Source organism: Temnothorax longispinosus, chromosome 2, assembly GCF_030848805.1.
Source record: "Temnothorax longispinosus isolate EJ_2023e chromosome 2, Tlon_JGU_v1, whole genome shotgun sequence".
Classification (NCBI taxonomy): domain Eukaryota; kingdom Metazoa; phylum Arthropoda; class Insecta; order Hymenoptera; family Formicidae; genus Temnothorax; species Temnothorax longispinosus.
In genome coordinates this window covers 7,421,003-7,443,752 of record NC_092359.1, presented here as the reverse complement: position 1 = coordinate 7,443,752, position 22,750 = coordinate 7,421,003, and the positions used below count along the sequence as shown (strand labels likewise).

Below are 22,750 nucleotides of genomic sequence, written 5' to 3'. Positions count from 1 at the left end.
AAAAAAATAATGAGAAAATAGAATGCGAATGTTTCCTAATAAAGAATAATGACGCTCTTTGATTTAATGATGTCAAGGAACGTGAAAGAACCGAGTATAACTGGTTTACTACGACTTTTCTGACAGAATCAAACGTTCGATCTCATTTATCTTAATTATATAAGCTTCGCCCATTAATCATCGATAAAAACTCCGCCAGACGCGTACGTTCCTCGGATAAACCGACATCGAGCGGCGCATCGAAATCCAAGTCTTCCCAGTTAAAACGTCCGTTAACGACTCGCATTCGTTCGCAACGAGTTACTTAAATAGCATAGTTGCATCTCGATCTGTTCATTATGCATCGCCATATACCAGCGCGCATTGCCATACGCATGGGCGCGCATGCGATCGCGCGCCACGCATGTAACGTGGCATCTACGTCGCAACTGTCAACAAAATAAACGCTTTCTCTCAGCTGTCTGAGAGCCCTTTGGTTCGCTCACACACACACGCGCATGTCTCTATAAAATATCTAACAGTAAAAACAAAATACGATTATCAAGCATAAATTATCAAGTATAATGTATATGTGTTTTTAATTTATTTTTTCTTTTTCAATCTTCTCGCGAAACTGCGTGTTGTTTTGTCGCGTCTTTCTCTGTGCTCGTCGCGACGATTGTGGCACGCACGACGAAATGCTGATTCGTGAAATGAGCAGAACGAACAGGTGTGCGAGCATGGGCTTAATCGGATTGCGCAAAGCCGCGTAAGTTCGCGCATCGACTTTGACTCACTTTCGCCACCGCGATAACAATCTTTCTGACTGTCGCGGCAAAACAATTGTTTTTACTCGCTATATTCTGTCGAAATCGAAAGTAATGCAAAGTCAGGGAGAATTCAATGCCTGTGCGGACGATCGGGGGGGGGAAAAGAACGATTTATTTCGTCCACGAGATTTAAATGCCCTCGTTATAACATTTATACTCACGAGATTTAAATGCTTTCGTAAGAACACTTTTATTAACTTTTACTAAATAATTAAAGATTGCATATTTCTTCATGTGCACGAGTTTCCATAATTTCAGAACGTTGTTACTTTCAAATACTAATTAGTCGCCACTATGATAGGAAGTAACGAACTATCGATCCCACGATAATTTTATTTAAAATCTCTTAAAATAAACACAATGTATTCCTTTCGACAACAATTGGCAATCGATATAAATTAACGCTTATTCATTCTTGAATGAATAAGCGTTAATTTATATCGATTGCCAATTGTTGTCGAAAGGAATACATTGTGTTTATTTTATTAAATATCATTGGCGGAACAAACAGTTACTTGAAGTAAAATCTCTTACCCATGTACTACAAGACATAATTGTTAACTCGTTCGGATAATGTAGAATAATGAACTAGATTCATGGTGCATAACTTGAGTCAAAATATTATCCACGAACCGGAACGATACCTATATTATGCTGATTTTTTTATTTATATATATAACATTTGTTGAATTTGAAGCATTCTATAATACATAAAATTCCATATCGTTGCGTCTTGATATTGAAAATTTAATTAACTGGCGCATTTTGTACGAAACAAGCGCCGGCCGAATTTAACTCTTCTTTCAGATGACGTCTATAAAACCTACTTTGAACGCACGACAACGTGTATGATTCTTACGCGTAATTTATCTGCGCGAAGATCGTCGAAATCAGAAAATACGATCGAATTGCTGCTGTTCTACTCTACCCCTATCACATTTCGTGCCGCTCATACATTGTGTTTCCGTTTCGCAATAGCCTATTGTGTACATAGAGTTACGACATGGCTCTCCGCTGATTCTTCCATACCTCTTTGACGAAAGTTTCACGCTTTTCTAAAGAGTCCAGTCGCGCTTCTTCCTTAAAAAAGCACAAGATATCGCCCTCCACCGTTCAGTCCCGCAATCTTCAAGACGCATTCATCTTGGACTTCGGGCTTTATCAGCTTCTACTATTCCCGTCACACTTTCGGGTAAAGAAAATCGAAGAGTGTAGATATAGCCGTCCAGGAGAACCTCATGGCGATGTAGGCCAGTATGAGTTTCAGCGCTTGGTGGCTCCAGTATAATCTACAATACGAGTTGTTTTCTATTTTATTGTTTTCCTAACTAAATAATGATATCAGATATACGTGTAATAGTTTTAACGCAAAAATCCAATATACGATGGGCTATAAAATATAACATTACCATTTTCCCTTTTTATTTTATAAAAAGAGATGAAAAAAAATGAAAGAATAAAGTTTAAAAATTGTGCTGGTCCGAGCTCTATTTTTCTTCTACAAATTGAAAGTACAGAAGCAAAAACGTGGAAATAGTGAGGATATTTTCCGAGGATTATTGAAAGTTTCCATACCTTTGCCATTTGACGCGTGCCTGCGGCAAGGTGTCTAAGGGATCTTTAATCAGGTACACCCTTATCCCGCGAATGTACGTCTCGAAATAAGTGTTCCAATCGACATCTCGTATATCGAAGTAGAATTTTTCACGATCTTTAAACGTGAGCTTTCCCATCAGCGCGCGTAGCCGGTCATTGGTAAATTTCCATTCTTGCGTGGAAAAGTAGTTCAACACATCCATAAATTTGTGTATCTTCTTGTAAACCTTAAGTAACCTTTAATACACAATTTATATTAAATAGTGTCCCGTATAAGTATTAAATAAAAAAAACGGAAAGCAATTCGCTCTCTTACATCATCTTGAATTACTCAAAATTATTTCAAGTTGTTTAACTATATATTATTTATTTTAACTACTTTTTAAAATATTTTAGATGTTTAAAATATATTAGACATTATACATTAATAAATAGAATTTGTTCTTTAATAGTGTTATTTGCACGGTTTTTCTCTAAAAAAAAAAATTATTTTTTGGGTACATACGTGGAAAATTTATTGTTCTCTCTCTCTCTCTCTCTGATTTGTATATTAATTCTTTTATTATTACCTCGGTTGTCTTCCTATGCAGACAGTTGCAGTGTCGACCAGTAAAGCTGGAAGCAGGTGCCAGAAATATACGAAAAAGAGATGGACTATCCTGTGCTTATTGTTTCTGAAGCTATAGTACCAAACCGCCCTGGTGGAGGGAATCTCGAGACCATATTTCGATGACATTTCCTTCAGTTCATCATACGTTATCGGATTATCCGTAGACACGTAATTATAAATCGGGACTTCGCTACGCGATTTGTTGTTCGATCTGGAATGATGATTCAACGTTATATGATGATACATTTGTGTCCACACTGTTGAGGAATCTTTTAATTAGCTACCATAATAAACACACTTATACAAAATGCAAATATATTTCATATTTTTCAAGTTTTTTTGTAGCGTTATACAAAATTATTAAAATTGAAAAATTAATTTCACGGGACAGAATTCTGCGAAATATAACGCAAATAAAAAGTTATTTTGAGGCTTTAAATAGGTGAATTTACGGATAAAATTTTTTCGTGTTGGTAATGTCAAGTGTCAATAGTGCCAATAAAAAAAACGCAATTAAATTGTATTAATATTCAAATGTGTGTATTATTATTTTGCTATATGCGATGTCAAACTGCGATGCAGGAAGTAGATAAAAGATGAAAAGGTAAGCACCTTTGATCGTTCGCTACATCCCATGCACATGCGATTAGAGCGTTAACTGTTAAATCGGCAGGTACGACGTTTGCATGTACTGAGCCGTCACAGTGGATCGATCGCAGCAATCCAGTTCCAGCACCGGCTGCAACTCCCGTTGGGCCGTATAGATTGTCGATCCAACCCCGCGTTGGTTCCTGATATGTTGAGATCACTGGAGACAAAATTACAAATTATTTGAACAATATTTTGCAGTTTTTTAATTAAATTTATTCATGCTAGTTACGCATACGTTATTATTATTACGTTACAGTTAATTAGTTTAATTGTAAATAATTATTGTAGATACTTATATATAATTATAAATCATACTATTATAATTGTCTCTATTATTATTAATGATTTAATCTTTAAAATCGTTTCCTTTCCGTAAAAATTTGTTAGGATTTCTTAAAAGCTCTTATTTTGTATCTTGATTAATATATTGCTTAATAAAATATTATATTATTAATAATGTAATATCTTGTCTAATTTTTAATGTTATTAAGAACAAAAGTGATAAGTTATTCGAACCAATGGCAGGACGAAAAATGCCAATCGGCAAGTCGCCAGCCTTCCTGATCACGTTCTCGGCAACTGCTTTCGTGAAGGTATATGTATTTGGCCATTTTCCTAATAATCTGTAAAGAGTAGACAATAAAATTTTCTTTTCGTTCTATCTACCGTGCACTAAAGGGAATTAAATCGAAATAGGATTTCACGTACTGCGGAGTTATATCTTCAGCGAGCTTATCTTCCAAGCATTCCATTAACGCAATTAATTTGTCGGAGTCCATTGGCGGGTCATAAAACTTCTCCTCGATCACACTTTGCGGACAATTTGCATACGCAGTAGACACGTGAATAAAAGACTGTAAAAATTGCACAAAATGGTGTCGTTTAAGTTAAACATAAACGTATATATGAGCAATCATACGTGTGATTTATCAAGAAATGACCAATAACAATTCCCGACTTTGTTATTTGAATTAGAATCAAGTAGGAGTATTGCAACTTCAAAGAACATTCATCAAGTTGGACGAGTAATAAAGTGCAAAATATTTTCATAGCTTTTCTTTTCGTGAACATTTGAACCTTATGGCCTACCTTCAAGTTGGTGATCTCCTTGCAGAGATTTACAACGTCCCTTGTACTTCTGACGTTAATGGGCACTGCCAACTTCAACTTCTCGTCGAATCTGACCGTAGCTGCGACGTGGAAAACGATCGAAACTTCTCGAATGAGAGTGGCCCGATCTTGCGAGGATATTCCGAGATTCGGTTGACTGCAGTCTCCCGCTATGGCGACAATCTGATGCCGGAACTTGGGCTGTTCGTGTCTAAGCTTTGCAAATACCTGAGGCAGTGGTTATGGATTAATAAATAGTTAATCCATAATTGATTAAATTAAGAAAGGCTATACTCTATGCTATCTCGTTAATATCAATTCAACCTGATAATAAAACTAATGTCAAAAAAATATTTTGTTAAAAATAAGTAGAAGAACGAAAGTCGACAGAGAGATAATTATCCAAACAAAAAGATTTGTTACCGAAAGAAATGATCATCTAGAAGGTAAATGAAGCGCTGACGCCAAAGTATTTGGTGTTCATTGATGACGCACGTATTATACGTGGAAATTCATGTGGCATACGTGAAGCGGACAATGGCAGATGTTTAATTCGTTTCTTCTAATTATTATATTTTAATATTATTGAATTAGAATCATATAGAAATTACTTATTAATTTAATCCGCTCATCAAGGCAAGATTTAGACAATTCAAAATGTAACTATTAACATAAATTTGCCAAATATTTCAAGGGTCGTCAAAGATTCCACTTTCTGTCACTAGAAACTCACCGGGTCGTCAAAGATCTCTTCGGTGCGTTGGTGCACGTCCTTGCCCTTTTTCGGACGTACCAGAAGGTAGATCGACGTGACTCCGGGGCACGTTCTCAGGAGCTTCTCGATAAGCAATTTGCCCATGAAACCGGTGCCGCCGGTGATAAAAATACTCTGGCCATAATAAAACTCCTGGATCGGCGACAGCTTCTCGTTGGGCGAATTTTCCGTCGGCGATTCTGGTATGCAGTCCGACTCGACGATCGTCACCTCCTGGCCATCGACACGGTCCAAGAGCACCTCCACCATCTCTCCTGTGGGTTTGTACCTGCGCAAGGAACGAGCCACGGTCTCTTTCTATCGGCGACGATTCACCTTATATCCAATTCGTATTCGCGGTTTGACGCGTTACGGAGCCGTCGCGTCGAATTTAAAGATGACTCTTCCTTTTTCGTGAGCGGTCTCGATCGATTAGCCGACTTGCGTCGAGTCGCGTCGCGTCTCGCCTCGCTCATTATCACCTGTACGTGGACGAGGCAAATTCGCGAAAGTCAACATTGTCCGTGTGACAGATGGATACGTGATGGACCGAGATCGCGATTGCGATTTCTTTGCCGCAAAACCACGTATTCTCGGATACGGTTGAAAGATTTCCATGATCTTTACCTTTCCTAATCAAAGTACTCGTCTCAAAAATGAAATATTTGTTCGAGCGCGATAAACGCAAAAGATGGGTATCGTGATTCATTTTTAAACAGATCGTGCGTTTCAAAAATAAATTAAAAGGATAACATTTATATATTTTTCTTTCTCGAAACGTTTGTTTTGAATTGCAAAATTGCAAATCAAAATAATAAGCTGCGTGTTTATCAATAACACCTATTAAAAAGAATTTGTTTTCATATTTTTGTGGAAAAACAAAATTAATATTCTTCGAACGACATTTTCAGAGAATGTTGGTCTGCGAATAATTTCTTGTTTTCTTATTTTGAAATCTTGCACCAAATGTTTTTCACTGTTTTAGCTAAATTTGTCGAAAACAAATTTTGAAAATGTCAGCTGAAATATAACGGACTCTGCTAACAGAATAGAAAGACAAATTGATTGCAGAAACTGAGCAAAATCTGTCAAATTAAACGATGTGTTCCATTTTAATGTTTACGAAATAACAGATTCTGCTCGACTTTTGCCGATATTCTTCAAATTATATATCGGCAGGGTTTGCCGGCAAAACACGATGCGGATACCGCGGATCTATTGCGCTGTCTGAGCTAATCTGCTGCCAATCTATTGTCATACTGCAAGCAGATTGCTTAATATTTTACCATCAAGATTACAAATGTGCCGTCACAAAAAGGACGCAGTATCTATTTTTTATAAATTATTTTTATTTATAAAAAAATGTAACGTCTTTCCATTATATAATAAAACACAAGTTGTGTTTGCGAGTTTATTTTATCTGTTCTATTGTTCTATATATATAATATATTGTCTACGTGAAAAATAAGCAATAAACATCGTTCCAAAAAATTAGTGTCAACTATATTATTATTGTATATCATTTGAATACATATGCATGCATATATGCATATATGCAAAAAATATATTCATATATATATGCAAAAGATACCTTTTTATCTCGCTTAATAATAAATTTATAAAATTAGATATCTTCCATTTACTCAAAAAAGTTTAAATATAGATACATAAAGCAATTTCTCATTCGAGAATATATTTTTCCTAAACGCGAGCGTGAAATGGGCCGCTTTTCGCGCTTGTTTTGAGTGAGCAAAACGATCCATTTCTCTACTAGTTGAGAAATGGAGCCATTTCTCAACTAGTGGAGAAATGAAATTGTAAAACAAGCGAAAAGCGGCCTGTTTCACGCTTTTGTTAGGAAAAATAGTATGAACAACTCGTGGGAAGAGTGGTCGAGCCCAAATGAGTGTGATGGTCGCACGAGCGAAGCGACGTGCGACCAACTTCACACTCATTCAGAATCGACCACTTTTCCCACTAGTTGTACAATATACTATTGCGCTCGGACTTCTTTGCATTTGTTTCAAAATCAAAATTTCTGTCTTCTGATGATATATATCGTTGTGCAAAGCAATGAAAACATATTACAAAAACAATGATCGATAGATTCGGGATATTAATTTGCAGGACACCAATTTAATTTGTTCGACGAGCTTTGTTGTAAATCTCATTGTATAACAAATCTTGCTGTACGTAATTCTTGAGCAATAACTCATCGATATACCTCTATCGTCCAAATGTATACTTTGCCGGTGTGGAAAAACAAACATTACAAAACTGTGTTTTCGCGGTGAAGAAATAGCGTTACCGTGTGTCGCACGTGTGCGCTGCTCCCCCGCGCGCGGAGAGCAAGCAACCCGTTGGCGTTGGGAAAAGATACGCCGTCTGCCAAATATCTCGGCAGAAAGAGGAAAAAGCAAACATCCTCTCGATGAAGGACACCGTTCCTCGAAGCGGATCCTACCCGGTACGCAACGTTTGAACAAGCCTCACAGCTCGCAGCTCTTGTCAATGACAATACACGCGTATTTACGCGGTATGTACATTCCGTCGGAAAGCGATGTTTGCCGAGTCGCTTCTTTTCCCCCCCCCCCCCAAGAGCTCCTTCCGATACGTACCGGAGTGCATGCAAAGTCGGTTAAGTCGTTACCGGTAATGGCATGCGAAGCTACGTCGCGTCATTGGCGTGATTAGCGTGAAACTAGCGACGATGTTTGTTACGGCACGAAACATTAACGCAGGACATTCCCCATGCGTGAAACGCGAGGGAATCATATTTTATTGCGTTCGATCGAACAAAAGGTTTCGCACACCGGCGACGCCGGACGAGGCTAGACCCGTGCTTTTCAGGGATGGGAAGAAAATCATTGCGCTTCATTACCATTACCATTAATCTCCTGTCGGTTCCCTCCCTCCGCTCCGTTTCTCGGTTTTTTTTTGTTTTCGCGATTTATCGCCCACGTGATTTGCTCCTCGCGTGAATAATGCATTAACCCGAGGCGGTGCGTTCCACCACGATCGCTCGAATATATCTGTCGTCGTCTAAAAAAAAAAAAGAAAAAAAAACCGTTTCATGAATGGAATAACGTGGCATTTCTCTCATGTTTCATGGATGTTAAAATCGTACGTGTTCTCTCTTTCGGGGACTGAGATATTCTTCCACGACATATATATATGCCGACACTCGCGTCTTCTTCCGAGTCTTTTCCGAAGCTGTTTCAATTTTATGACGCAGTAGCAACTATTTCTGAATTCAGAATTGAGTCCGATATTGCATAAGCATTCGTGACAGGAAATATGTTTGCACGTGCACGTAATTTAACTCATCTGAATACCTATACGATTAGTTAAGAGTGATTTCTTATTCTGATAAATATGCATATGTATAATAGTATTGAGGTTGAAAACGAGAGATCAAACCGCGAAAAATTATGCTGAGCTACAGAATCGAAAAGAAAAACGTAATTCGACGAGGCCTTTATATAGCCGTTCTTCCGGGTCATAAATCACTTGATTTATTAAAAGGATGACAGTAATTATATTATAGCAATAAAGTAAAGTAGTACTAAAGACTGCTGTATTGTTTTAAAGTTACTCGATGAAATATCAATATGTCGTTTATCATTTGCCTTTTTATATTGATTATTGATATTTTTTATATAAATTCTGAAAATGCTCCGTCTTTCATCACAAATTTATCTCATTGATTTAATGGAGACCACCAGAACGTATGTCAAAACAAATTTTAATTTTAATTTTAGATCAAATTTAATTTTAAGCTTATTGAAACTCACGTGACTTCGATGAGATCAGATTTTTTTGCAGAAAACATTACGCTTAAGTTCAAATGTTGCAGACGGTACTTATTTACATCTTTTAATCAAACTAGAACATTACAAACGCGCGCTACACGCGCGCCATTTAGGTATATACATAACAACATGACTTTCAAATGACTTTGTACAGAAAAATCTTTATTAAAATTAATTCATGTTTTTTGTAACAATACTTATCAAATCAAGCTTCTTGAGAGTTGAGAAAAAGAAAAAGCCTTGCGCTTAAGATTTACACAATGCTTAAGATACTTGCATAATTAACAAATTATAAAAAACTGTTGTGGAAAAATGTGAACAATAAAATACGCGAATTGAATAGGTATTTGTAATTTTCATATACGCTGTAACTGAACATTTGAATGCGACAACTAGCTTTAATGAATCTCCGATCCTTCTACAGTAAAAGCATAAAATTATTCAAATGTCGCTTCAAACATTCATTTCAAAACAACTGCTTTTACTTTTACTTCTACTTTTACTTCTTACTTTTACTTAAGCCTATTTCACTTTTGTTTCGCGACAATTAATTAACATAAAATACATATATGATATATGGCCGCGTAACCGGCCGCGTCTATTTAAATTCGTGGAGATGTAAATTATCGAATAGTGGCAGTTTCGATAGATTCTTGAGCACCTTGAACAAGGCAACGGCTAATTAATTCTGTCAAATAAATTTTAATAAAGATAAATTCAATGGAGAGAGAAGATGGAGGGCGAATCGCGCGTATAACGCATATCAGAAACGCAACCGGGTGAAAGTCGATCGTGAACTTCGACGTTTCTTTCCTATGGAATAAAAGTCTGAATGGACGGCCGTCTTTAACGTGTCGAGTTGTATGGGTGTAATGACGAAATGAAAAGAAAGCTCAAGCGACAGGCGAACATGCGCAGAGACGTACGATGGGACTCTGGAAATTAGAAATCTTCTTTTCACTATATTGTGTAATTGAGATGTAAACCTTCAGAAATCTTTGCTTACGTCGAAAGAAAAATAAAACGCAAAGATTATAAAGGTTATTAGCTATCGTTAGTTTCCTTGAATTATTTTAACTGTATCACAATATCGATCAATTAAATTATTTCAATTTTTGAAATTGAAGGTCAGCAAAATTTTTTAGAGGCTCATTTTAATAAGTGGATCTCGGTCAAATAAAATTATGGAAGAAAACTTCATAAACGATGTTTCCGTTTTATATTCATACACTAGACAATGTGTAATTAACTACGTTAATTATTTTTACATACAATAAATAGAATAATAAATAGATGATCTGTTTATACTTTAATTTTTTTCCCCTCTCTTCTCGTAACATATGCAGAATTTATATTCATTATATTCAAGATATGTATATATCTAAACATGTAACCAGTTATGTTACATCAGGAATGGAAAGATCTTGGGCGCGGACAATTTCGACGGATATACGCAGTTCCTTACTTTCTCCGATTAACAGCGGCCGTCGGACTCCGAGAATCCGGATGAGGAAATTTAACCTATTCTCATATGTATAAGTTTGCGTTAAATAACGTAAGTGAATTAATATGTAGAGCCTGCATATACGAAATCTTATTACTATAAAATGCTTCAGAACTATCGTTTCTACAGAAAATTATAGACGTTAAACGTCGAACTAATTGTAAGAATTTACAGTCCACTAAAAATACTTTTATTGCTTAATCTTCACGATACTTTAATCTCCAGAACGATTTTATTTCAGTATAAGAATTCTTCCGTATGAGAATAAATAATTTGTAACTTGATAAGGACCCAAAGTAGAGGTCAAAACGTCGTTTTGAATAAATTTATTGCCAGTTAGGCCGACAAATTTTCTATTTTTAGTTTTATATTTTTTTATCCCTGGCGAAGAATTATTATTGAATAAGAATTCTTTTTATAAGATTTTTAAAATTTTACATTAAATAAAATTATTGAAAAAGCTTCGGCGTACAATAAAATGTCTACTGGCATGGTACATAATTTAATATAAATAATCAAGAAATTTCTTATTTCCAGTAATAGCGACAGTTCTAAGTAAGCAGCTTCGAACATGCTAATGCATGTTTTCGTGACACTGATGCGCAATTCTTCTTCAAAGACGGACCGGCGTTAATTAGTTGCGAAAACGCTTCGTGTTTTCCCACTTAACCAAATATTGCGCTAATAACCGCAACTTGAATATTGACGTATAATAATTTAGGTGGTGACGAATTGTTAACTCGAATATGCATAATGCATTTTGAAAATTATTATCGCACCTTCTATCGCACCCTTTTGTCTCATCTTTGGTGGTTGCTTTAAGTTTCGAGCAACGATTAAAAATTTGTATTGATTGTTTGCATAATGAAGATAAAGCTAAGAAATTTATTTGACGTTTCTAATAAGACTTATAGACTACTTATATCTTTAATACATAAATATTATGTATAATAATTTCTCAACAATCTAATCTGCTATTGTTACGAATAAAATTTATTCTCTCTTATTCTATCACTGTAAATAAAATTTCCTTTAAAGAACGATTTTATTTACTGCGTATATGGCAGGCTTAATTAAAAAATTAATTACAAATACATATATGTAAGAGACGGCAATTAAATCAAGATGTCTGGAGTGATTGTTGGGCTCATCGTGACATACAAACTTATTCGAGAAAGAGGGAATTACGTCGCATATATTAGCCATCACAAATATTAGCTTTTTAATCTTGAGGACGAATCTCATCCGGCGTGCCATTTATCGCGTCCGAGATTCGCCGCGGCAACGATGACGAAGTCTCGTCGTCTTCTCGTCGATCGGTTTGGAACAGCTCACTTTCCAAGTAAGGAAGGAGGTCACATGCGCGAGAGTAACCCCGAATATATATTTGTATGAATCGCCTCGGCGGCGCGTTGAACCCAAGTGACAAGGAAGAAGGAAATTTTCTTCGACTTCGCTTATTTTACTACATTTTTTTCTCTCTTCGGAAAATATGATCGGCTGTCGCACATATACGCCGGGCGCACTTGGACCGGGCACACTTCCGCGTCGAGCCGACTATTCCAATACGAGTTAGGCGTCGAGCTCATTACGAGGCCAACGCGGAAGACTCGACACCGGCGCGGCGCAACATTACGCAAACGCACGAGAAAGATTCCACTTGCACAACCATGCAAGCGCGTTATTACGCTCACGTAACTTTATATACGCGGCATACGTCGCGAGACGTCCGAGCGAGTGCGCGCGCGCGCGCGCGCGAGCGGGCCGTTACCTTTACGGCAATGCATATGCATATAGCTTTTAACAGCTCTTTCAAGGAATCACAAATCTTTATTTCGCGGCCGCGTCCTCACCGGGACGTTGCAGAAGTCGCTTCCGGAACGAGAACAGCCGGTACGCGCCACACGGGCGGTCCCGAATGATACTTTCAAGGTTCTGCGGAGGAACAAGCCGCTGGGCTGAGACTGGAGTCGCTTTTGCAGCATCGCTTTTGCACACGATTATTTGTTTAACTTTACGTAAAATGCTTGATTTTTAAAAATATATTAGAGATAATCCTATAAACTTATAAATTACGAAGAATAATTTTGGAATTTTCTCTCAAATAAAATCAGAGTAAAATAATGAAAGAGTAAAATAGTTGCGCTGTATCTTCTCTTGCCTTAAAAATAAGGAAATACGTAGCGCCATTAATTATTATATTATTATCGTTAAATATAATTGTATTGATTAAAATTAATCACTAAGAATAATTAAGAATAATGAAGAATATAATGTTCTATGAATAAGCAACAAAGAATACTTATCTTGGAAAGATTAACTAAACCTATAATAAGTGATATTTCCTTATAATCTCAAGATTAGACGTAACATAAAAAGAAAAATCATAATCGACACTTAGATACAATTGTAACTTTGTTGTTATTAAGTATATATGTATATAACATTATTTCTGCCTTCAAGCTTTGCGTCTCAATTATGTTCAACAATTACGCTATTATTTGCGATTATCATTTATCTTGGATAAGTATTCCTCACGGAAAAATTTTTAATAATCATTTAACGAGCTTTAAACCATTGTATCTTTACCATTGTAACTATAAATAGCAACAATGTTAATACGTAATCGTAATTGAATATTAAAATCCTTTGGGGGCTAGTCTCGCCAATTATGTTGAATGATTTATTAATGACTACACGATTGTCAAGAAAAATCAACAGTTCCGCATTCAGTGCTACATTCGTGCATAAGTTGCAACTTTGTAACATTGTTTCGTTCTTAAATTAGAGGGATACAGCTGTTGGCCACTCTTAAAAACAGTACAATGATTGGCCACATCTTAAAAAATTAAAGATTATAAAGAAATACTATTAAAATGTTTTCAATTATAAATATAAAAATATTATAATTATTATTCTTTATAATTAAAAACATTTTAATAGTATTTCTTTATAATCTGTAATTTTTTTATTTTTTGTTGGCCAATTATTGTAGAGTGGCCAACAACTGTAGGTACTGTTTACCCCTAGTTTGTGAATTTATTTATTAAATAACTTGTATTGAACTATGCTCGCTTAATGACATTCGCTAATAAATTGATACAAAATAAATATAAATATTCAAAAATAATAAGTAATTATTATGAATAATGTATTACGTTAATTTTAATTGCATAAACGATTCTATTTTTTCAGAGATTCTTTTGTTATAGATTCTTTGTAAATCAAAGTTATCATATATTATTTTATAATTATATTCAGGATTTAAAACGTTCTAAATTTATCAGTAGATATTCAAATTTCCTAATCAGTAACTTGTAAGCTTGCATATGATGTTATTAAAAATAAGATAAGAGGTAGTTTATATATAAAACAAGTTATTAATGTGTAATCGAAATCGGTATAAATCAAAATCGGTATTTAAGTGCTTTGAAACTGAATGTAACGTATTTAAAAGTAATTAATTTCGTTATTAAGTGGACGATATGAATGAAAATTAGGGTAAGTTTCTCAAAGAGTGTCTCAAAAAAGAATTAAATTAAATTTCACGCAGTAAGGAATCAAATTTCTTGCTTTCTGAGAAAGAATGTCGTAGAAGTTATACCTCAATTGTCTGTGAGAACCGTCTACTCGCACGAACCGACGCGACGCGTTTCGTCGGCCGCGCCACTGGCATAACGGTACGGATGCTGTGAATGTTCGTTGATCCCCTAACGGTGCGACCTATTTTTCTTCTTGTACTACTGCCATAGATACATTTCGTTTATGTCTCGCCGAGCGGCACGAAACGATTCGGGCTTCGCTTAATGACGTTTGCATGGAACAAAACCATGTGCATTTAGAACGCCGAGAAAGTACGTGAAAGTGCAACCGAGCGAAAAATTATTGCGTGTTGCCTGCTTAAACATCGTATGTTTATTTTTGCATCACTCATGGAGAATTCCAAGAGCTGACGTGAAAAAGTTGACAAAACGCACGAGTGAAGGAGAATACAGTGAATCATTTCGAACATTTTTTGTTGTTTTGTAGAGATTTTAAGTAATTAATCAAGTTAAAATTCGCACCCACGGTAAAAATAAATTGTAGTAAAAAGTTTTGTATCTTGTAATTGTTTCATATAAATTTTAAGGGCTTTTATTATAAATAAGTATACACAATATAGTTTATAATGTATTTAATATACATATATGTAATCAAATTTTACCTCTTAGAAATATAATCAAGAGACACACGGTAGTGCCAAGTATACGCGAACCGAGACCGCCGCGCACCGTGACTCTTTTACGCAACGCGACGAATTGCGAGCACTCGATATTATTAGATCTCAATAATCGCCCGATCAAGTTCTAAGTAGACCCAATCGATAGCTTAGGTTTAAATTATCACTTATTCATCAATAATGAATAACAACAGATTCTAGAGCGCAGAATCTACTTTAATGATTTGAGGAGCTTTAATTAATTCCACAAACATGTTTTCAATTTGTTTCTTTAAATTGCAATAAAATTAAAATTAAATTAAAGATATTAATATAAATAATTTTAAGAATTATATATATTAGTTTACTGTAGATTTGTATTTTAACTTAATTATCTATTCAAAATGAAAAAAAAACAACATTCCACTAATAATTTGCATTCCCCTTAAAATTTTTATTGTTATTTTTTATAATTATTTATATAGCTTTTTCAAAATTCCTTATTACTTCTTTATTATTATATTATAACTTTTTTTTAATTTATCTGGTATTCGAAGGTCCAGATTTTAATAAATGTTGGGAAAATTGCGATAAATATCAATACAACAATTTACATAATATCGTAACATTTTTTTTCCTGTTTGGTATTTTCGTGTCCGGATATTGTGCGTTATAAAATTAGTCGAAACAGAATGGGAATCACGTTCTTTTTTAAGACGTAAATGTTTAATTAATAATGCTATATAAGTCTCGCACATAATAAAACGAGTTCTTTATAACATATGAATAATCAATTATTCTAAAGAGAATATTTGTAAAGGGCGTAGTATACGTAGTTTTGTAAACAGTGTATTAATCCTTGCCAAGGCATAGTGGACAATTTTAATCTTTCCACCGTGATTCAGAATTCGTTATTAATGATTATTGCAGCATTGTTGATTGGAAGAAATCGAACGCGCAACGTTTTGTATAGCGCAATTAGCATAACGGCGATGAATAGCAATCACTTGGAGCAACACTAGGAGCAACGCAACCGCCTTGAGTATCCTCTTATGTAAATCGTGGAGCCGGCCGATTTCTCGTCGTGGCCGACGCGAAGAAAGAAGAGAAAGAGGCACACCGTAAGCATGTCGAATGTGTCCCCTGAAGTAGACGCTATATCGCCGGATTATTATTAGATTCCCGTGTCGCCTCCCGTTTAATTTATGCGAAATAATTTCTTCCGTGGAGACGATCTTTTGCAAAAACTACTAACAGGTAGGTACTATTCATTTCCTATACAGAAAAGAAAGAAGTATCAAATCAACACTGATATATTTATATGTACGTAAGAATATATAATCTTCTTATATAAAAAATTTCAACTTTTTATTTCAACTTTTTTTTCTTGATTAAACCATATAAAACTTATAATTATTAGGCTACTAAGATCCAAGCTCGGACCGTAAATGGCGGATTAATCTAATTTGATTGATTATAAATCGCGCCAAGTATATACGCGAAGCGAGACAGCACCGTGACTCTTTTACGCGACGCGACGAATTGCGAGCACTCGATATTATTAAATCTCAATATATAAATGACTTCGTTCAAGCAAGTTTTCTTCGTTTAACGCAATATAATCCCATTTCAAGATTATACATATATTTTTGCGTACATACAAGTATATATATCAGTATTGATTTAATACAATACTTCTTTCTTTTTCTGGTGTAATCACTAATACTTCTTTCATTAATTATTGTTTGTTTTCCCGTTTTTTAAATGCAGAAGAAGTTTCGCTATCAATTTCAATAAAATCGTTATTTTGATATAATCTCCAGGTAGCAGAGTGACGTCAAATGATATATTAATAACGTCTAAAGACGTTTAAAGACCACCATTAAGACGTCTTTCGACGTCATCCTGCTATCCATCAAGAATTTTAACTATCAAAAAAATCCATTCTTTCTTGCGAGTTATAAATTTTTAATATTTTTGAATGTACTATCTACTTACTTATATATAAATATAAAATCCTCTAATATTATTGCTTAAGTTTATTTATATTTATCATTGTAGTTATATGGACTCGTGCTTCATGCTTTTGAATTGATGAACGAATTTTACAGATAATGAATTCAGTTGATTGAACCTTATAAATAATACAAGAGGCGCGCACAATGTGGATCATATTGTAGCAATACTAGAAACAACGCAATCGTCTCTTTTCATATGTGCATGCCTTATATTTAATGCATGTGGTTTCTTAAATACAAAAACCAAGCCAAGAGAATTGCTTTAACATGTAGAAAAATGAAATTATTTAATAGTTATAGAATTAGAATTACTGTATCAACACATGACACAAAGTAAGATAAGCAAAATGTAACAAAAGTAAAATCAAAATTATGAAGCATTCATAAAAAAAATGGGTAAGTCATATGAGACCGAGTTTGAAAAGTAGTTTTAAAATTACAGTTTTCTTAACAAACAATATAAAAAATATATGTTAATAATATTAAATGTGTAATGTTTATAACATTCAAGTTTTGTAATGCGAGCGTGTACAGAATGGAATATATTTTGGCAAAAAAGTTACCGAGAAAACACTATAGGGTAAAGTGTATATTTCGGATCAGATCCTAATTCGGATTTTTTTCACTAATTGTCTATAGCTATAAAAGATAGCTGTAGACAATAGCGAAAAAATCCACATATGATATGCCTCGAGGCATTTCAAATTTGTTGATCCGAATTAGGATCTGATCCAAAATATGCACTTTACCTTACTTTGCCGATAACAGAAAAAACCGCAATACAATTTTTTTCTGAAGAAAGTAAATGTATCTACAGCAAATAGCATGATCTCTAATAATGTAAATTTACTTAGCAAATTACTGAGCGACCTTCGAAACTCGCGTTACCCACTCCTATCTAAAGCGTTGAAACGCTCAATTTGATCATTCCAAATTCCAAGTGGATTAACTTGGAATTCTTTTGACACTTTTTTTGACAAACAAGTCACCGTAGCTCTGCTGTTATTCTACTGTTTTAAATTTTTTAAAAATGTTCGAGCACTTACTAACGTGAACAAAAGAACCGGAGACTTTCTCGATCGAATACACACTATTACTTATACACACTAATACATACCTATTAATTGCATATGTTATTTAACATTCTATTTCTAATATAATGTTCTCATTTGATTTTAAGCAGAAGGAAAAGGCTATAAGAAATCTAAAGCCCATAATAACTGATGTAGCGATCGCTGTATTAATAAATTATACCTCAGTTAATATTAATTTTTGTAATAAATCTCTTTTGTTTATAAGATAATTTTAATTTTACTTCTGCTGGAGTTATCCCGTTAGTTTTGTCTTAAAGACAGTTCATTCCGTAACTATCTATTTACAGAATGTTTCAAAATCCAAAATGAGCACGCGGAATGTACTATACGATTCTTCGTACCGGTCGAAGCAACTTTTTTCCTTAACAAAATTGCGGCCAAATAGTTTTTAGATGAGAGCAATTAGAAGCTAATGAATGAACGCTCGAAGTTACGCGAGGACGGTACGCGTTACATTACTTCTCTAAAAGATTTCTCTAGATTTTGACAACTGTACATAATATTTAAACATTGCTACTTGAAATACAATTTGCTTAATAAGATAAAATTTTCCAACTGATATACTGAAGTAATGGCTGAAAGTAGACATGAACATTGATCCAATTTGCATAAGAAAATTTTCAAAACAAATGTGTGCATATATATATTTTTTTTGTTTTGTTTTATGTGAGTAAGACTTACACGCAAATAGAAAGCCTGCATTTCGAGTATATGCTTTAAAACATTTAATCGGCCCTTTTAATCTATTTTTAGTACAGTGGAAGAATATTTTGGATTAATATATTCTACTTCCAGCTATTGCTTCAGAGATATTAAGAAATGACAAATTGAAATAGTAAAATTAAATATAATATTAAATTAAAAATTAACAAATTTTAGCAAATTAAATTGTGCGTAAGATCCCCGTGTGCGATATCGCGTTGCTATCTATAATTTTTATCTTTGTTAATTGCGCTTTGCTATCCTACAGTTTCAGCATCCCGTAATCTTCGCATTAAGCCGCTCTATTTAGAGCGTACCGGGGTCGCCGATGGTGGTTGCCCGTTACGCGAAAAGTAACCGTTGTTGAATGACACACCGAAAAAAGAGAGGCTATACCCACACACGGAGAAAAACAAAGAGGCTGGAATACATGACTGAACAATAAGGCAACATTTCAGGGATGTGAGCGAGAAAATTGCGGAAGATATATGCCGAAACTCGCCAATTGCCGGGCGTGACTCTGTACGAACGATCGTTATCGATATCGCAATGATGAGATACGGTTATTACAAACTCCCGCACGTCGTATTTGCGATTAAAATCGTGTGTGAGCGAGGATAGTTATTGAAACGTTAAATGTGCTAAGCTGCATTCGCCGAAGTTGACATATTATATTTGTAAATTCATAGAAGTTACAAAACTGAAAAGATTTCTGAATCGTTCAGGTAACAATTAAATTGTTTACCAGTAGATAATGCACGTTCTTTTCTCAGTCCAAAGTTTCTAAATAAACCTATATACTCTGTTAAAGTGATGTTTGTCAATTGTACTGTCTGCGTTTAATACATTGTAAAAAATAATTAGATAAGATAACGCGGAGGAAAAAAGGACGAACGACAACGAGGAAAGAAAGTGGATACCGGACGTAAATGCTCACGAAAGAGAGAAATCAAATACAAAAACTATGACAAATAAATGGAATGGTACGATTTAATGGGAGACACTTTAACTCCCATGTTCGGAAAGGAGAAACGGCATATTTTGCAATTGGTACCAGAGGAATATGCTGCGCAACAGTTCCAATTCCCGTTCGATACTTTTTTTCCCCCGACTCATGAGTTTTTATCGAAACAGATCTGTTGAATTTTTGTCGAGTTTTATCGAAGACGTTTTACACTTTTACGCAAATCTTCGCATTTAATGTCAACTGTTCTTATTGTTAGAACATATTAAACTTGAGTTTAAATAAAATTTATCACACAAAATGTAGATCACAATATTTAAGTAGAAAAGGGCAAAATACATGTATGTTCACGCGGTGCAGGATTATATATTTTTTTCATGATAAAAATTTTTTTTATTCGAATGATGGTTATCTTTACGGATTATCTTTACACTGTTAAATATAAAATTTAAACCTATACCTCAAGTTAAATAACATTTTTTTTAACTACTGTGTGTCAAAATTTTTTATTTTATCAGACTCAAAACAGTATTATTTTAACTCCATTGGTCTAGTTAAATTAACATTGTTTTAATTAAATTAAATGACATGTTGAAAGTAGGAGCAGTGGCGATCTATAGGAATGACTAAAAATGACCCAAATTGAGTATAATTTGACACTATGAATTTAACAGTGTATTGATTACATCGTCACAATTATAATCATTTCAATCATGAGCTTAATTATTATTATCGTAATTAATAAAAATAGCCAGTCAGATCGAATAAAAAAAATCTTCACTGTTAATTATTTACTGACAAAGTAACAGTTTCTGATTTGGTTTAGTTTTCACATTCTGAATCTGTCGGATTTGAGGGAGAAAACGAGACTTAGTTTTGTGTCTGTTAAAGGGGCGCGTTTCTTTCAACGACTTACACTGCCATCGGGAGAAACGTGTCAACAACTTATACGCCTTGTATTCTCACGGAAGTAAGGAAATCGACTGGAGAACGATTCGACCAAGGTGACATGATAAACGAAGCTATGACTAGAGAAAAAAACGCGTGTCGCGGATTCGCTAGAAGACAGATGCTCGCGCGAACGTGTCCAGCGTATCGATCGGCGATGTTAATCTTCCACTGACCTTATTGAATGGCGAGAGATGATCGACAAAAAGGAATCCGTGTGCGGATCGCAGCGGCAGGTAGGCGAGCAGGCAGGTAGCCAAGACGAGCGAAACGCGCTGGGCCAGGTGCTCAGGCAAATAGGCAGGCAATCAGGCGGACGTGAATACCGGTAGTTATATATATGTATGTAATAACTTTCTCCTCGCGCGCGTGGATCTATCGATCCTCTTTTCTGCCTCGACGACTTTTCACGAGTAAAACAGCCCGCATTTTGTCACTCCCGCTGAGCTGACGCGCGGTCCCACCTCCGCCTTTGTACCCCCTTCTTCAGCGGCACCGTATCCTACCTTCTCATATCGTCTTCCTCCTCCGCGTCCACCACCTGCGTCAGCGTCCGTAATGTGGAATAAAGGAAAGGATGAAGATACGTATCCTTTGGTTCATCTTATTTCACGCGAACGCTGCCCCCTCGGGATAAAGGCCACCTCGGTGCCTTGTGGAGGACGCGCGTGGACGGAGAAGACATGCGGGAAAGGTCGACTGTTTATTAGGCATTAATTAGCTGTAATAGCGTCTGATGGAATGACAGAAATAAAATTGGAATGCGGAAGCTTTTATCGTCGCATTGTAAAATAGATTGTATTTCAATGTTAATTTGTACTTTCGTAATGTCTAAAATCTACAAGAATAACTTTGTATACTGGTCGAAAAAAATTTTGGCGGAATAACACGAAGATGCAAATGACACTTACAAATTCAGCACGCTTCTAAGTACTCTTCTCAACATCGATTTTGTCTCTAAGTAAAAAATAAATGGCGAACTGTGTGTCAAAGATTGACATAGAAATACCGGGGTATGAATTATTCAGATATCATCTATTCCTCGAAGTTAAATTTTATTGTAATGTAAAGTTTTCCTCGCAGAAGGCAAATTTAATATTTGTATTTTACTCAGACCTATTTTACTTAATCCATCGATATTAAAGTTCTAATTAAGAATTCCAAGGATAACTCGTTCAAAACGCAAATAATGATAGGTTCTTCACAGTTATGCCAAAATGGTTGATAATTTGATGGCCCATCAAAAAAGGCCGCGCCTAAGACTAATGTATGTACGAAGTTATCCCAGCAAATTTTAGGCCGGTATTTATAGTCGGTTCTTATATTTACGACCGTCTTAAATAATATGTCTTAAGATGCTAATAATACTGCTTTGTGATTGATTGACATCTTAAAATTGTACTTAAGACGGTCTTAAATATAAGAACCGACTATAAATACCGGCCTTAGATTAAAAAACAAGTTCTACGGTGGAATACAACTTACTTTACAAAATAGAAGCTTCCATATTTCGATTGTATTTATGTTACATAGGAAGACGCTGTTATAGCTCATCAATTTCAGTAACAAAAGCTTGAAGAACAGGGGAAATTCTATCTTTAAAAGATAGAATTGACTGGGGTATTCCCAGGATTACTGAATAAATAAACGTATAAATTCTCCGAAGAAGAGACACAATTGCGTTACCGGTAACGCAGTACCGGTTTCATAAACATTTTGACCAATTAATAACGGTTACTCGGACAAGTCGTCGTGGAGAGGATTGAACCGTTCACAGACACATAAAAACATCTTCGTACATTCAAAAAGTTTCAACCAGAACTGGGTGACCCAACTGCGGCTCCGAATTACCTGAGCCATGTACCGTTTTTGGGGAAAATACTGAGGAGATGTAGAATGGCGAAACGGGAAATATAATTTTATTTCATATTTAACGCTGAATACTTAATATTGCTAAAGTAAACTGATTAGATCAAATAG

The 22,750-nt window shown here is 35.1% G+C and overlaps 1 protein-coding gene across 2 annotated transcripts; it reads right to left on the bottom strand.

Moving 5' to 3' along the window:
* Window positions 1-1,330: 1,330 nt before the first annotated feature.
* Window positions 1,331-21,199, bottom strand: LOC139825395 (fatty acyl-CoA reductase wat). Of its 2 annotated transcripts, none has more exons than XM_071798084.1 (9): window positions 20,947-21,199; window positions 5,510-5,819; window positions 4,756-5,004; window positions 4,375-4,520; window positions 4,183-4,289; window positions 3,628-3,823; window positions 2,975-3,226; window positions 2,385-2,642; window positions 1,331-2,098 (listed from the first exon to the last, which is right to left on the bottom strand). In XM_071798084.1, the coding sequence occupies exons 2-9, from the start codon at window positions 5,798-5,800 to the stop codon at window positions 1,990-1,992; spliced, it is 1,608 nt and encodes a 535-aa protein (XP_071654185.1). In that variant the 5' UTR covers window positions 5,801-5,819; window positions 20,947-21,199; the 3' UTR covers window positions 1,331-1,989. The 2 variants fall into 2 exon arrangements, with proteins under 2 accessions (XP_071654185.1, XP_071654184.1); XM_071798083.1 differs by lacking the exon at window positions 20,947-21,199 and adding an exon at window positions 20,739-20,761.
* Window positions 21,200-22,750: the final 1,551 nt, after the last annotated feature.